The sequence below is a fragment of the Tribolium castaneum genome, chromosome 7 (genome assembly GCF_031307605.1).
Source record: "Tribolium castaneum strain GA2 chromosome 7, icTriCast1.1, whole genome shotgun sequence".
Lineage (NCBI taxonomy): Eukaryota > Metazoa > Arthropoda > Insecta > Coleoptera > Tenebrionidae > Tribolium > Tribolium castaneum.
Genome location: NC_087400.1, coordinates 8729182 through 8746571, shown reverse-complemented (window position 1 = coordinate 8746571; position 17390 = coordinate 8729182). Strand labels below are relative to the sequence as shown.

General features: G+C 30.0%; 1 protein-coding gene across 7 annotated transcripts in view; it reads right to left on the bottom strand.

Moving 5' to 3' along the window:
- Positions 1 to 17390, bottom strand: part of Cip4 (Cdc42-interacting protein 4) — a 53935-nt gene that overhangs the window by 23829 nt on the left and 12716 nt on the right. For all 7 annotated transcript variants that reach the window (XM_064357931.1, XM_064357933.1, XM_064357936.1 and 4 more), the window contains exon 2: positions 7023 to 7138. In XM_064357931.1, the coding sequence (XP_064214001.1) occupies positions 7023 to 7138 (116 nt within the window). The remainder of the gene's footprint in view (positions 1 to 7022; positions 7139 to 17390) is intronic.

Sequence of the window (17390 nt, the reverse complement as noted above, 5' to 3'; positions counted from 1 at the left end):
TGCCCTTGTAGATTTTTCGTATATACAGAGTGACCCCGGGGGTGCCTAATCGGTCTATAACTTTTTTGTTACTTGAAATATTACCATTCCGTTTTCATTATCCGATAAATCGATTTAACGTCCACAAATTAAAAATATTTTTATTATACACAGGATGTCATATGCAGGGTGGTAAACCAAAGTTATATTTTTTAAAGGGAACACTCTATACATTTTTGCATAATTAGATTCTACGCAAAAATATAATGAAACTTTATATAAACTATTATGTGACTATCTCTTTTCGTTTCGGAATTATTCAACTTTTCGTTATAAAAAAGACCTATTATTTAAAAATCTTTGCGAAGTCGCCAATGAACATTTTCCGGCAAATTTGCAACAGAAAAATGCAGAATACAATGTAGTTTTAGCAATTGTTGACTTTTAATTGAAACACGCAGCATTTTTTATAAGCTTTCTAACGATATACGATTTGTATAGCAAATTTACAAAATTTCTTAAAGTGTTATTTTTTTTTCTTTTTTATTTATTTCATTATTAATTCTTGATGAGTAAAATTCATTTATGTATCAAGTAATAATTAAATTACTGATGTAAATACTCACATTAGTACATATCAAAAATTAAATTACCATTTGACTTATCAGATTCTAAATAGCAAATTTTCTCGTTATAAAATACTTTTTTTTAATCTCAAAAAATGTTTTAAATTTTTTAGGCAAATCCTATGCCATTAGAAAGCTTATGCTAAAATGCTATCAATGCGTTGTAAAAAAGTATATGGTGTTCCATTTGAAAAAAATAGTTATTCAACTTTTTGCGTTTTGACACACCCTGTACACAAGTGTTTCAAGTAAAAGTCGACTATTTGCTAAAACTCCAACGTATTCTGAGTTTTTCTGTGAAAAGTTTGGCGGAAAATACTCATTGACGACTTCGTAGTGATTTTTAAAAAATTGGTCTTTTTTACATTGAAAAATTTAATAATTCCGAAACGAAGAGATAGACCTATAATAACCTATACAAAGTTACAGTTACATTTTTGTATAGAATCTAATTATGCAAAAATACATAGAATGTTCTATTTAGAAAAATATAACTTTAGTTCTCCACCCTGTATACAACACCCAGTGTATAATAAAAATGTTTTTAGTTTGTGGACTTTAAATAAAGTCGATCTATCGTATAATGAAAACGGCATGGTATTATTTTAAATAGCAAAAAAGTTACATTCTTCCCCTCTTCAACAGATGGAACTTTGGATTAAAAAAACATATTAGGTGTTTCAAAACTATAAAAACGCCAACGTCGCATTTTCTCCAAAGTTAGTTAACATAAATTATTCATGCACTTCCAAAGATTAATAGCTAATGTAATTTATAGATTCAATAAGAGATCTAGACCCGGTTTATAGAAAGATTTGTTAAAATTTAATTTGTTGTTAAAGTTAAGAACGCGAATGGACCAATCAAATTTTTTTAATTTGGCCAAGTGATCAGTTAATAACGCATTTAACTGCAGATTAACTTTATGACGCTTATTAATCTTATTTAAAAATAATAGTTCGAAAAACTCCAATGTTGGCGTTTTCATAGTTTTGAAACAGCTAATACATGCTCCTAAAATAACAAAAACTGATATCACCTATTCACAAACGCTTGAAAACCTCATTTACCTACAACTTACATTCAAAGTATTTGTTTTCCAAAAATTTAAAACGAACTGATAAAACAACCCACTTTCCAGCTGATAAAACACTTTATCAAAAAGCTATAAAACCTCTCCCCTGAAAATCCTCTATTCTGATGCATAAATGTCAACACAATTGTAGATTATCTCCCCTAACTTATGGTAGGGCATGTTCAACAATCACCACTTGGCATTTTTCCCTCAATTAAAATATACTCGTGTAAACGCAGTTCCAAAAGAAATTTCGAGGCATAATTATGCCACCTCTATGCGCATTTTTAATTAAAACAATAATTAAGCAAGCAGCGAAGAGATAAAAGCACAATGTAGGCCACCGTATCATTTTTTAATTAATCAACACCTCGTTAACCAAACACTGTCGTCAGTTTGTTGAATAAATCATTATTTTTCCACAAGTGTAACAGTGTCTGTATTCCTTTTGTTTTGCCTTTATCTAAGCTAAGAATTTTCAATTAAGAAAGCGTTCACCCTCAACCCACTGGTTTATCCAAACTATAGGCACATTTTCAATAAAGGTGACCAAAAAACATCCGAGTAGGTGGTTCAATTTCCACCAACCTGTGGGATGTTAATAAACATTCACCAAAAACGACAAAACTATTCAACGTCTGCATCTGATGATGAATCATTAAAATATTCACATGAGAGACTGACAATAATTAATTCATTCCGGGTAAATAATTAGGCGTAGGTATTAGCCAGCAATTAAAATGTTGTTTGTTTAAACATTTCCTGAATAATTTACGTCTAATGAATAGTTCTAGGATGTCTCTATCAATATTGATATTGATTTCCTCGATGCAAATTTTACCGAAATTTCCGGTAGTTCATTCGCCAATTTCCTCACAAAACCACCAACATTGAAAAATAAAAAACGCTGCTATTGTTCGTACACTGTACATTGTTTTCTGCTTCTTCACCGTCTATAAAAACCACAATTTCAGTATTATTACAAGCAACCTTGAAAAATGATATTCTCATGCTTGACATTTCCATGGAACAAAAGTGAAGTTTTAAGTCGACAATACATTGGTGACTTGGTCGTTGGGTTGGTGTTTGGTATGTTATGCAGAAACACGTAGGCGCTAAACGGTCGCTGATCTTTTAAAATCCGGCGGAGCAACTTTTGCGAAATGTTTCAGCTTTTTTAACATTAATCGAAGGAACAATGTGGTGTCGTAACGACAAAGAAGGTTCATTATGAATTCGTGTTTGCAGATAAAAACTTCCAAATTGGTAAATTACGACAAGTAAAAAATTGTATTCAAGTGATAAGGATGTCACGAAGAAAAAGTGTATCGTAGGGTGTAACCCTCGATATGTTCGGCACCCCAACCCTAATAAAATCTCAAATGGCTCCATTGCCCCCTAATACCAAGGGATAAATGGGTTTTCCACCTGTGCCACAGAAAGAAAAAATCAGTCTTTTAAAGCATATTCTGCAGAAACAAAATGGAATTAAAAAATAAGAAATTTACTCTCGTGTTTCCTACAACATCAACGTTTCACATCTCACCTTCACTTCATCAAGGATAAATTGACAGAATCAAAAAAAGCAACAAACATTATTTTCTCCAAAAATAAACTTCTTGAATTACGATATTATATATTCGCTCTTTACTTATGATATAAGTAGCTAAATAAATAGTTGTAAATCAAAGCAAAAAATTCATAAGTTAGCTTTTTACACAAAACAAAGCCAACAATTACAGGCTGAATTATTTGAGCCTATATTACAAACTTTTTTACTTTACTAATATATAAATAGACCTTTGAAATTTTATATATTATTCTGAGTTGATCTAAATTATTTTCAAGACGACTGAACTTCCGGAACAACGAGAGATAAATTTATAATAAATTATTAACTTTGAAATTTTAAATGGCAATCACCTACTTTCATTGCATTCTTGAATTCGTATTTTGGAACTGAGTAAAATGTACCCTAGTTTTGAGAATTTATCTGTCATAGTTTTTGAAATATGTCAATTTTTTTGTTAAATTTTTCATTTGCAGGAGTTCCCTCAAAGGATTTTCTGAAATTTTTTAGATTGTCAACTGTCAAATTGCAATGCTACTATGATATTTTGAAAATGATGATTAAAAAATTATTATAACAAAGTTTTTCCAAATGGAATTACCCTATTTTTTCAATGGCAAACAAAAAAACATCAAATTTTATGCAGAACTTTATTAACATCTTCTATACCTATCTCTTACAGTTTTTGACATAATCGCAAAAAACAGAATTCTAACTCATTATTTTCATTTTTTATCAAGTAAACTTTTGAAAAATACCACAAAATTGTGCAACTGATTAAAAGATATGTTAAGATTTATCCACCATTTTCACTCAAGAAGTTCAAAATTCGATGGTAAACTGATTAAGTTACTTTACACAATTCACTAAGTTATAATAAACCATAATTAAATATTATTGTTCTACTGTTTATTCAATAATGAACCAGCTAAAAACTAAATAAAACGTTGAAGTTTGACAATTGTTGACCATTTTGCAACGTCTACTTGATTAACTATAAAAATTACAAAGTAAAATCCGTTTTTTGTGATTTTTTTCAAAAACTGTAAGAGATAGGTATAGGACGTGTTGATAAAAATGTCCATAAATATTGTTCTCTCGATTGCCGTTAAGAAAATAAGATCGATCCATTTGAAAAAACTGAGTTATAGCCGATTTTTGATAACCGTTTAGAAAAAAATCATACTAGCCTTGAATTTCGACAGTTGACAATTTTAAAAATTCTAGAAGGCTCTCTGAAACCTTAGTTAATATTATTATTTATTTATTCACTTATCGCAAACGGTTCAAGGGCTGTGGTATTTTAAATAAACCCTTGCAAATGAAAATTTTAACAAAAAAATTGTCAATTCTCATAGTTCCGGAAGCTCAGTCATTTTGATAATAATTTAGTTAAACTCAGATTGATCGATTTGGTCCGTATACAAAATTTTAAAGCTCTAGTTTTAATACAAGCTAAAAAGTTTCTAATATAGGCCCTAAAAGAATCACTCTGTATATTGAAATAGCTATTTCCCTATAAAAATTATAACAAACAGAAGTTTCTCAACATAAATTCTACCGTAAATTTAATGTTATTACAAACCATAAAAATGTGCTAACACAAATTAAAAAAAAAAATTAATAGAGACTGCAAATTATTACATTTTTTTTAAATAATTGTACAAGTAGAAGTTTACTTTTATGAAGTTCGTTGTAGATAAAAATTGACACTTCAAGAAACGAGAAAAGCTTTCTCGTCTGTTGGAAAACATTTTGGTGTTTTCGATAAATTCGATAGTAAAGATTTTTTTGGTAAAAATTACTTGCAAATTGTTTGCATTGATTGAAATTACGAATAAATATATGTATTTTGTTAAAAATTTAACAAAAACTAAATAAAAAATATTTTATTATGAATCAGTTCACGTCGGTTTGCGTGTGAGGATGAACTTCTTCCCTTTGTTATTATTGCTACTATGACTAGAAGTTCAATCAGAAGTGTGTGAACAAATAGTATTAGAGTCTGTAAGAAGATTATATGCCAAATATAACATTTACCACAATTTTCAAAAATTGTTTAAAATACAACTGAGACATATAAGTTGTAACAAGACATCTCAATAAAACAGATCTTTATAAACAGTTCTACCAAAATTATAACAAGGAAAAAGTTGTACCAATAACAAAAAAAAGCTTTTTAAAAATAGGTTAAGTCAGATTTATGCATGAGATTTTGCTCACTGTGTAAATTTAATTTAATGTCTTGAAGTTCAGATGTTTAATTTTAACTTGTAATTTAGGAGATTGTTCGACGATTTAGAAGTGATTTGTCAAAAGAAAAATGCACACTTTAGAACTAACTACGACTTTTTGCGTAGAAAATAGACTAGAAGTGGCGTTTTTTAACAAATTGTGCTAAAAACTACACCAGAAAATCTTAGTTTTCTTGAAAAAATGAAGACTGTACAGCATAAAAAAATTATTTTGTGAATAAAGGCTGTCCCAGCTAATACGTAAAGTCCGTTATTCACTTTAATTATTCCACTAAATATTGGAAAAGTAATAATTTTATTTTCCTAAGCCGTAGATACTAATAACCCTCTGCCGCACCCAAAATTATTTTCCAATATGCAGGATGAGAGCTATACTACAAACTTATGTTTTTTAATAGAACACCAATATTTCTTTGCATTTTTGATGTAGCTTTTAAAACTAATAATTTTGACTTAAACTTTTATTGGTCGATTTGGTTGGTTTTTGAAGTATTTAATTTTTTTAACGAAAACACGCTCATTTTAAAAATGTATTACTCAAAAATTATGACATCTACAAAAATGGGACTTTCACCACTTTAAAATAAAATGTTCAAACTTTAAGAATATATTTTTTCTTAGCTCACTTCGATCAAGAAATTAAAAAAATTAGGAGGTTTGTTAAAAGTTAAATAACTTAAAAATTTTTAACGAACCCTATTTTTCATTTTTGCAAAGAGAAGACTTTTAAGTTGTCTATCTAAAAACAGTAACAGTTAAGTGTCTCTTGCTGATTACTTAAAAGATATTTAACTTTAAACATTAAAAAAATCACTAAAGATTATTAAATATTGTTTCAGTAGACGAAAAATGAAATTTGGTCAAAATCATTAGTTTTAAGAGCTACATCTAAAAATGCAAAAAATTGTAACGTGCTTCATTAAAAAAACGAAAGTTTGTATTGTAGCTCATTTCCGGAACAGCCTGGATATTGGAAAATAATTTTAGGTGAGGCAGGGGATTAGTATCTAAAGCTTAGAAAGAAAAAGTTATTACTTTTCAACATTTAGAGGTAATAATAACTCGGTTCAAAGTATTTAATACATTAAAAAGTTTGCATAATTTGTCTTTAACATTCAATTCTTGCCCAAATATTTAAAACTTTAAAAAAATTCAACCTCCGACATTAAAAAAAATAAATAAAAAATGATAACGCCGAAAAAAGTTTGTTCTTTTAATTACTTTCGAAACGCCTGTATAAACTGGCAATATTTTATTTTAACCCCTTTAGATAAAAAATTCGAGTATGTTTATTTTTAAACCATTCATGCCGCGAAATTTCCCTCGGGTGCCCCACGAACGGCTTTCCACTACCGGTCCTGTCCAAAAATAGCCCGTTCGATATAAATATATCAAAGTAGCACAAAATTAAGCACTGAAACGCGTACACCACCCAAAAAACGATTTTCTTTCCATTCCGGAACTATCCCACCCTGACCTTAAATCCGGAATTTAGGCGGTCAATGCTAAATTCTTACCTCAATTTCGCCGCATATTCGTACTCTATGGCCGCCCTGTCTTTGACGAAATGACCGTATTTTTCCAAAAAATCGATCCCTTTCATTGTATGAATCGACAAATTGTCATACTGGTCCTGAAACAAAAATTCAATTTTACACATTGTTGCCAATTTTTTTTTGAGAGGTTACTGTGTCGTTTTCAGCCGGAAATTGAGGAAAATTGCGTACGCATAATCATTGGCTGGTTTAGTAAGATGAAGGTTAAATTCAGCCGTTGGCAATAAACAAACTAGTTGCAAGCACACCCAGTCAGTATTAAATGGTTGTTCGATTGGATTATTTATGCTTCACGAATTTGCGTTTCAAACTGGGGTCAAGATTGCACCTATTTTTAACAGAAAAAAGACGCAACAATTCGCTAACTTTGCCTTGAAAGTGGATTAAAAAATGTAATTCGTGCGTTCCATTTTTTACCATCAATCAAACAGCATTATAATTTCGAAACTATTTTAATTGTTTTTATGCCCCAAAGTATCGTAACGACGTTTTAATGACCAGTAAGGTAATTCAGTAAACCTGGGGACAAAAATCTTTTAATCAGAGGGAGTGTTTGATTTATTATGAATAAATGTGTAAACCAAAAAAGTTTGACTAAAAAAATTATATTGCTGCTTCTTATAATATAACACTATAAAGATAACAAAGCGCTTTTTAGTGCTGGAAAATAATTTACGATAAGCACTGTGTGTGGTAGATCCCATAAAAGAACCGTTTATCTTCTCTGAAAAAAATTACTGCTTTCCATTCAAAGTTTTATATGAAAAAATTTAAAGCGTGAGCACTTGGCTTTTATTTAATCCATTTACGACTATTCCAATTATTTGAAAAACTTGATTATTGACACCGAATGTTCTACATCTCTACAACCATCTTTAAAATCATAATTTTCATAAATAAAAATATAAGTGTTCCACTTAATAAGTACATCCTGTATCTTGTATTCTTGACAGAAACCGTTACAAACAACACACCAAAAAAATTAGAAAAATATTAACGATAGCATTTAAAAAGGAGGTTGATTGGAAGGAACATCCTACACTGACAAAAATTCAATTCAAGATCATACTGACTCATAGATTTATTTATCTAGCAAATGCCTTAAAAACGGAAATCTGGCATTTCTCGAAAGTGAAATCGCACATACTGTGCTAATAATAAATTGTTATGATTAAGTAATTAAATCAAGACAATTACGCTTAATATACCCAAATTACAGAAAAATTATGAGAAAATTTCGACGAAACTAGTTCAATAAGTTTAATTATAATTGGAGAAAGTTGAAAAAAAATCATTATTCGATTCAATTTTAAGTTAAATCACCCAATTTTCAAACCCATCCTGATTTATTCGAGCGATGACGAATAAATTACACATTATTTCGTCTAAGTGGTCATAAATCTGTAGTTGTGGGTTAATTTAAGAGAGTTCCCATGTAGTTGTACTTTTTGACCTTCAGGTTTTGCATGGGAAACGCATGCATCGGCCATGAACCACAAACTCATGCAAAAATTGCAATTATCCCAACACAGAACTATTCCTAAAACACGGTAATTCAGCAACAAATAGAGCATGTTTCACGGTGATTAAAACTGATTTTAATTTAGTAGAATACTGACCAAACGGAAATTGTTGGAGCATGATGATGATGAGTCCACAGTTTGCAAAAAAAGATAAACAGTAATTAAAATACTCCAAAGCTATTTTAGACCGGCTGTAATAGCACAATTTTCCGGATAATTTAATCCGCTACGAACTTAAATATTGACATTATCGACTCAGGGATAATTAGATTCGTTGCGAATTTCATCGAAAACCAATAATTTACTCAACATGAGTAGACGGCGGAGCGGCGTCGCAAAAATTTGAAAATAATTTTCGTGTCATAACTCAATTAGACGCAATTAATCAAATTAAGCACATTTACTGTTATCTACTAAATATGCATAATTCTTTTGTTCCAAGATCCAGGCATTTGATTTGGTTGTAATAATTTTTTACGCTTCGGAAGCATCATCTAAAAATCTAAAATTACTGTAAAAAGTAATTACAGTTCCTTGAAAATTCATATTTTGAGCCGTGGTCTAATCGTTCCACTAAGACCCGGTTACTTAGTTCGAGCTCAAACCGAGTTTAACTTTAAACTAAATTTAAGCCGACACCAAGTGTTATTCAGTTACAATATATCGGTTAAGCCAAGGCTTAAGTATTGGCTTATCGCTAAACATTTTTAATATTAACGTTATTAATATACATAACTTTATAATTTCATTAAAATCGTTAACAAATGAATAAAAGAAACCGAAGTAGCAAATTTAAGCGCAAAGAAAAATATTTGGTCAATTTTGTTCAAAATTATAAACTAACATTCAATTGTAAAAAAATACTTGATTACGTTCGATGAAAAAAAAATGCGACTATTAAAAAAAATCATAAAATATGCAGATCAACAATGTTAGAAAAAATAGACTGCTGAAGGGCTATCTAGTCCATATACTACTTACTTTCACAAATGTGGAAAAAAATTGCTTTTTGTGATAATTAATGATAAAGAACTAATAAATTACCGAATTCGATAGTGAATTTGCTGATGATGCACAGAAACAGAGTTGTTAAATAAATTTTACTTCCGTTTGAGTTAAAATTGTAATAAACAAATAAACTTGAGCAATAACAGTAATGAGTAGAGGGCCATGGCAACAACATATAAGATATTAATATTAAAAATATATATTAATACATTAATAATATAATATATATTATATTATATTAAAAAACTAAAAAACATTTATGAAAATAATAATTTACTTATTAAAAGCTTTTATTTAACTTGCTTTGTTGTCTGTCTGTCTGTTTCATATTTTTGGAGGCAAATTTGAAAGAGTTCCCTTCGTCCCAATGAATTGAAATTTTGCATACTTACGTAATCTGCGTGACAAAGTAACTCTATGTAGTTAATTACCCCCTAAAGGGGTCAAATGGGGTTTTTAAGTTTTAGGTTATGTTTACAAATGGGTTTTCGATGTATACATATCGTAACTTATACCAACATTAACGGTATGTTGGTCATTGGAAAATAGATTAATACCTAATCATTTTTATTACGTTTCGTTACAAATGTCGCTATTTTTTTATTCATTTATCTTGGACGATAGAGTATAGACACAGAACAGAGGTTAGGATGTTCTTATAATGCTAAGAGGTGTTTTCTATCACATACCACTAAACAGGTTTGCGAAAATCAGCAAAATAATAGTGTTACAATAATACGACGAGACTAAATTTCAGAGAAAAAAACATTTAGAATAAGTAAAAACTAAAAAGCAATAAATAAAAAAATTAAAATGTTTTTTTAGAAAAAAGCTTTTATTTAAAAAGATGCACTAAAAAGTAAAAAATAATGTTTTTCTATCAGAGGAGAATATTTTTGCTTACAAATAAGGATTTTTTAAAATTTATAAAAGCTTTAGGAACGGTCATAAGCCATAAGTTATAGTTTCATAATAATACGGCATTACAGAATTACTATCTTAAATTAACCACTGTTCCCGAAGCTTTTATAAATTTTAAAAATTTGTAAGCAAAAATATTCTCATCTGAAAGAAAAACATTATTTTTTACTTTTTAGTGCATATTTTTAAATAAAAGCTTTTTTCTAAAAAAAACATTTTTTTATTTTTTTATTCTTACTTCAGTATATTATACATTATTTTTTAGTTGCTGCAGCAAAGTCCGACAGTCAGGGAAAGAATCATGTTAGAATTATTGATATTGTATAAATATTATGTGATTTTAATTATAGCACAAATTTTTAAACAGTTAAATTCTTTATATAAAATTGTTATGTTTCAAAAGTGAGGACGCCCAAGTCTTCAAATGTACAAAAGCAACAAATAAACTGTGCAAATCAGTTAATTGCTGTGTTTCGAAAGAAAAGCCAGAAAACGATAATATTGCACTTTGTCAGAAAAAAACATAATTTGAAAATGCCGCGCATGGAAGAGTTCTAAGAAATAAAGAAAAGCCATTTTAGTAATTAATAATAATATTGAGATACATTTAACCTTAAGATTCCTATTATAACGATATTATTCCTACAATGTACCAAAATATTGATAAATAATGATATTATTTCATCTTAACATAACTTTTAAAAAATCAGAACTACCAAAACAAATTCTGGCCAAGCAACTTGATACTTGAAGTGCGCAAGCGTACAGTACTACCAACCGCATAAGTGACGGCTTAGCTAAACTTTCCACTGAGCAACACAACAACGGTTTAAACTTAGTTTAAATTTAAACCGAGTTTACTTAAGCATTTCATTAAAAAAATAATTGAACACACTTATTGCATGTTTCCAAGATGTTATCCTTTTGACACTTGTCAAAGAAGTGTTTATTTGTGATTGTCCGATAAAATGTGTGTTTCGTCCATTTACAACAAATATTAGCATAAATGGCGCGATAAAACTTGGTTACAAGATCGATGTGAACAAATAAAGTTTGTCGCTCAAGAATGTGGACACAGATAACCCAAAACGGAATGTGTCTCAATAAAATCACTTTCCTCGAAAGAATTGAAAATTCCAGTCGTTGTCGGAAACCAAAATCGTTGTGCAAACCGCTTTATTATGCAAATCCACTCGCTTTTAAAACCGCCAGCTATCACCAATAATGACGTGCTTTGTGTTGAAACACTTTTCCAATTACAATTTCACTATCTTTTGTTGACTAGTCGAGCATTGACTCCTTTTCTTACAAAAAGCTACAAAAACCAATAGTGAAATCTGGCGATGTCCTTGAAGATGAATCAAGAAATTGTGTTTCAGACCTTTCCCAAGTTGCTAAACGTTTTGATGAATCGCTGAGAATTTCAATACTCGAAGGAATGTGTTTTATGGAAATTTGCTTCTTAAAATGCAGAACACATAAAAGAATTGATTGGCCGCATGCAAGAACGTCTATTGTTATAAACAGACATTAACAACTTATTGGGTTAATAGGCAAGCCTAATATTTAACCGATAAACAGCAATCAATTGAAACACCTTTTATTGGGTGCTCCAGTTCTAGTTACTTCAATTAATAAACTGGGTAAGGTATGAAAAACTGGAAGAATTTCAATATTAATTGAACCAATTAAAGCATAATTATTTGATTTTATCAACACTATTAGTGTCTTTCTTACAAAAAGCTACAAAAACCAATAGTGAAATCTGACGATGTCCTTGAAGATGAATCAAGAAATTGTGTTTCAGACCTTTCCCAAGTTGCTAAACGTTTTGATGAATCGCTGAGAATTTCAATACTCGAAGGAATGTGTTTTATGGAAATTTGCTTCTTAAAATGCAGAACACGTAAAAGAATTGATTGGCCGCATGCAAGAACGTCTATTGTTATAAACAGACATTAACAACTTATTGGGTTAATAGGCAAGCCTAATATTTAACCGATAAACAGCAATCAATTGAAACACCTTTTATTGGGTGCTCCAGTTCTAGTTACTTCAATTAATAAACTGGGTAAGGTATGAAAAACTGGAAGAATTTCAATATTAATTGAACCAATTAAAGCATAATTATTTGATTTTATCAACACTATTAGTGTCTCTTGATTTATTATTTCACAACTGTAGGTATTCAAGAAAGGTAAAAACCAAACTTGTTTTAAGTAAATTTGTTCCGGATTTGAGCTAAAAGTTGAGCCACTAACGCCCGATATTTCAGTTGATGGTTAAACTAAAAATATGGTTACCAATTTATTTCTTGGTTTGGCGTATTTGGCGTATTTTAAGTTTAAATCTTAACTGAAGGAAATGTGTCTGGTTACCAACATTTTTTAACGGTTACGCCCGGTATTTCAACTGATGGTTAAACTAAAAATATTCTGGTTACCAATTTATTTCTTGGTTTGGCGTATTTCAGTGCTTGGTTATGATTTACACAAGGTTAAAATCCTAACTGGTTACCAACATTTTTTTAGGGTTACGCCCGATAATTCAGTTGATGGTTAAACTAAAATATTCTGGTTACAAGTTATTTCTTGGTTTGGCGTATTTCAGTGCTGGGTATGATTTACCCAAGATTAAAATCTTTACTGAAGGAAATGTGTCTGGTTACCAGCTTTTTTTCAGAGTGCCGCCCGGTATTTCATTTAATGGTAACTAAATATTCTGGTTACCAATTTATTTCTTGGTTTGGCGTATTTCAGTGCTTGGTTATGATTTACATAAGGTTAAAATCTTTACTGAAGGAAATGTGTCTGGTTACCAACATTTTTTAGGGTTACGTCGGTATTTCAATTGATGGTTAAACTAAAATATTTTGGTTACAAATTTATTTCTTGGTTTGGCGTATTTCAGTACTTGGTTATGATTTACCCAAAGTTAAAATCTTAACTGAAGAAAATGTGTCTAGTTACCAACATTTTTTTAGGGTTACGCCCGGTATTTCAATTGATGGTTAAACTAAAAATATTCTGGTTACCAATTTATTTCTAGGTTTGGCGTATTTCAGTGCTTGGTTACGATTTACCCAAGGTTAAAGTCTTAACTAAAGGAAATGTGTTTGGTTACTAACATTTTTTACGGTTACACCCGGTACTTCAATTGATGGTTAAACTAAAAATATTCTGGTTACCAATTTATTTCTTGGTTTGGCGTATTTCAGTGCTTGGTTATGATTTACCCAAGGTTAAAATCTTTACCGAAGGAAATGTGTTGAGTCACCAACTTTTTTCAGGGCTAGTCATACTCATGCGCAGTGTATTTGTTTTTCTAACCTAATTTTTTTCCGTAATATCACGCAGTTTTGCCACTTTTAGCGACTCGTTCTTGCCCGTGTTTTGATGGCACGATAATTATTTTATACGAAACATGAATGCTGTAGATGCCTATTGTATTTTAAGGAACAATAAAAAAAATCACCAAGATATCAAAAACAGATTCCTACTTTTCAACGCCAACAACGCATGCGCGTTTAAAATCCCAGCGCGCGGTGTTGCCAAAAAGCTGGGAATTTAACCCAATATCTACTAAAGCACTGAATTCAGAGTTAAAATCTTGGGTAAGACTTACCATAGGTTAGTTACCAAAGATTTTAACCAAGCACTAAAATACCAGGCGTAAAACAGGTTATAACAACCAGGAAATTTCAATAATATTCAAAGCAAACATGTAAATAATAAGACAACAAAAACACCAGGAACAAAAAAATTCACATTTATTGAGTTTTCTGGTTTGACACCGAAGGCACAAAACAATAAATTGTTTGTTTTATTTATGTGGAGTATGTAATTCTACTCATTAATTATTGTCACAGGTAATACCAGACATATTATTTTACATGTTAATTATAAATGGCTTTCAAGGACTTTCTGTGTTGTTTATTTAATATAACTGATGTTACGTTTCTTTGCGGCTTATTTTCAGAAAAATCTGATGATTTTAATAAGCAAAACATGTAATATGATATTTTTAATTATCCACCGGTGTTTTGAGTCAGAATACAATAAATCTCCCAGATTAGTGATTTAATGGGAAAAAAATCCATTGAACAATTACGTAATCCAATAAAAAATGCATTATGTAAATATTCTGTTTTCACTTTTCTGCCGATTTCAACACACTTGTGCATCTTTGTATTTAATTTAATTAAAAAAACTTTGACAAAATTTGACTTGGTTTTATGTTCTTTAGACAGTTGAGATTTATTCGATAGTGCACCGAGTTAATTAGAATGAATCCGTAGTTCTGATGCAACAGAAAAATTCTAAATGGAAAATAACACTTCAACTTTCAAGGTGAGTAAATTGTTTATTATTTAGAATGAGGTTTTAGTCCAATTTCCATTTTTTCTCAATAAAATACGGATAATTATATACAGACGAAGTTGTAAAATTGAAATAAAAGGCGCCACGTAAAACATGTGGAAATAATTTACCCAAAATATTCCTATCTCGTTTGTTGCAGTGACTTTCATTCATCACTATCCAATTCTCGGCATGTTCTTGGAAAAACTTTCAATTCATACCAAAACGTACTCAATGAAATTGTGCATTAGCCTTGAACGTATTAAAAAATTAAAAACTGTTTTAGCACGAACAAAGAGCTCTTTATCACCTCCGAAACAAACAAATTTATTTAGCAGATGCCACAGAGATGTGATTCATGTCCAATCTGGAAGAAACTAAACCTTGTCAAAGAAAAAATAAAGCACCTCCTTCGTATTTTTAGAAATTGCTTCATCGACTGAAAGACTTGCTTTTGTTGCATGTTAGCAACTCTTCCTTTTTCGTTTCCAAACACGACAAAAATCGAAAACATGAAACTAGTTCGTCTCATTTGAATACTCGGTCTGGTATTATAGTGCGAGGACGTTGACAATGAATCGTCAAATCGTTGATGCATAACATGTTATTTTGATCCGATTTTCAGTTCCGTCAGTTATCTTTGATGTCGGGAATTGTCAACGAAGGTCGAACCTAGGCTGCTAATCGCTTTCGACCTTTTACCACCATCCATTGTCTCATTTCAGAGAGAATTGTCTTTGTGTGGGACTGTGTGAGAGTAAAACTTTGACGATATTGAATGGTTTGGAAAGTCGGTTAAATAATAGACGATGCATGACTTGACAGGTGGGAAATCAAAACCGTTAAGAATATCTGAAAGACTGGAGTAGATGGGATTTGAAAATTTAAAGAACTTGTTCTAGAGAAAATTACAAAATGAAAAATAAAACGACAAAAAAGTGTCTAGAGATTTCGTTCCAATATTCACATTTATGCAAATAGTTCCCCAAAGTTATTACTGTGATTTGTTAGAATAAATATTTGGAACCGAATATTGACAAATCGAATGTTGAAAATAAACTGCGATATCAATGTAGACTTGATAATATTATGTAATGGAGGTTATACCCAAAATGTATAGTCACGATCAAAAAGAATGACACCCGTAAAATCGCAGCCACAAATATATACGGTCAATGTGTACGTTTGGCTAGTTTATAAACTAGCTGAACAGTTACAAAACTAACCTGTTTGTTGAAATTCATGACCTAAAAGATTTTACTCGGACTTTTGATAGGGGTGTCATTCTTTCTGATTATGACTATACCATGTGAGCTTTATCAGTTTTTTAACTTGTATGAAAACGAGGATTGTGATAGGCAGAAAGCCATAGTCCCTCAAACATAAATTTTAATCTATTAATAAATAATTCAGCGTCGCTAAAAAGTATGGATACAGTTAAATATTTTCAGAACGGTTTAACAGAGAACCTTGAAATTTGGTAAACAGTTAAAAGTGTTTAAATTCTATCATCTGAGGGCTTTTTCAAATTTTTATCGTCATTTATTTTGAAAATACAAGGCTAACTTGATTTTTTAAATAGCACGAAGGGTCAAATTTGATCATTTTTAAAAGAGAATTTTTTTCTGAATTCAATGATGTAGTATAATACCCACCTTTACTTTTGTTAAAAAATAAAAAAGTTAAAATTCAAAAATTTTCTGGAATAATAAAACTAAGTTTGCTGTGAAAATACTTAACGATATCTGTCACTTGTATGTTAGCCAAAAATGAAACTTGGGTCCAATAATTAATTTAATAATGGTACATTTAAGTAAAACTGAGCGAAAAAAATTCTCATGTTGGTTTACCATGGAGATAGAAAGCCAAAAAGTTATTGAAAATCGTTTTGAACATCTTTTGTATTTAAATATTTTGTATTTATTTTTTTTTTAATTAAAACGTGTTCTTTTTCAGTTAAAAGTAGTATTTTAACAATTATTTTCAACTTTTACTTATCTTTGGCCAACGTTTAAACAGCAAAAAGCTAACGACAGATAAAGACAACATTTCCAGGGCTAACAAATTTTACATTTTTAAAAATTTTCGATTTTTTTTAAGTTACGATTAAATTAAAGTATGCACGTGTTATACTATAGAACTAAAAAAAAATGTTCTTCTCAAAAATATTAAATTTGACCTTTGTTGCTATTTCAAAAAATCAAGTTAGCCTTGTATCCGAAAAACAAATAGAGATAGAAATTTAATAAACATCTGAAACGACAGAATTTATATACTCTGAAGCAAACACCAAATTTCAATAAGTTTTGATGAATAGTTTTTATAATATTTAACTGTATCCATACTTTTTAGCGACCCTGTATAAAAGCTTAATAAACTAATGTTTTTTAAGTAATAAGATTAGAAGCCTTTTTATTACACAGTTATTAATAAATTAATAAAATTATTTATTTCTAATGTGTTTATTTTATTTATTTCTAATGGTGTCCATTTTGTCTAGTTTGAGTATAAAAGAAGGT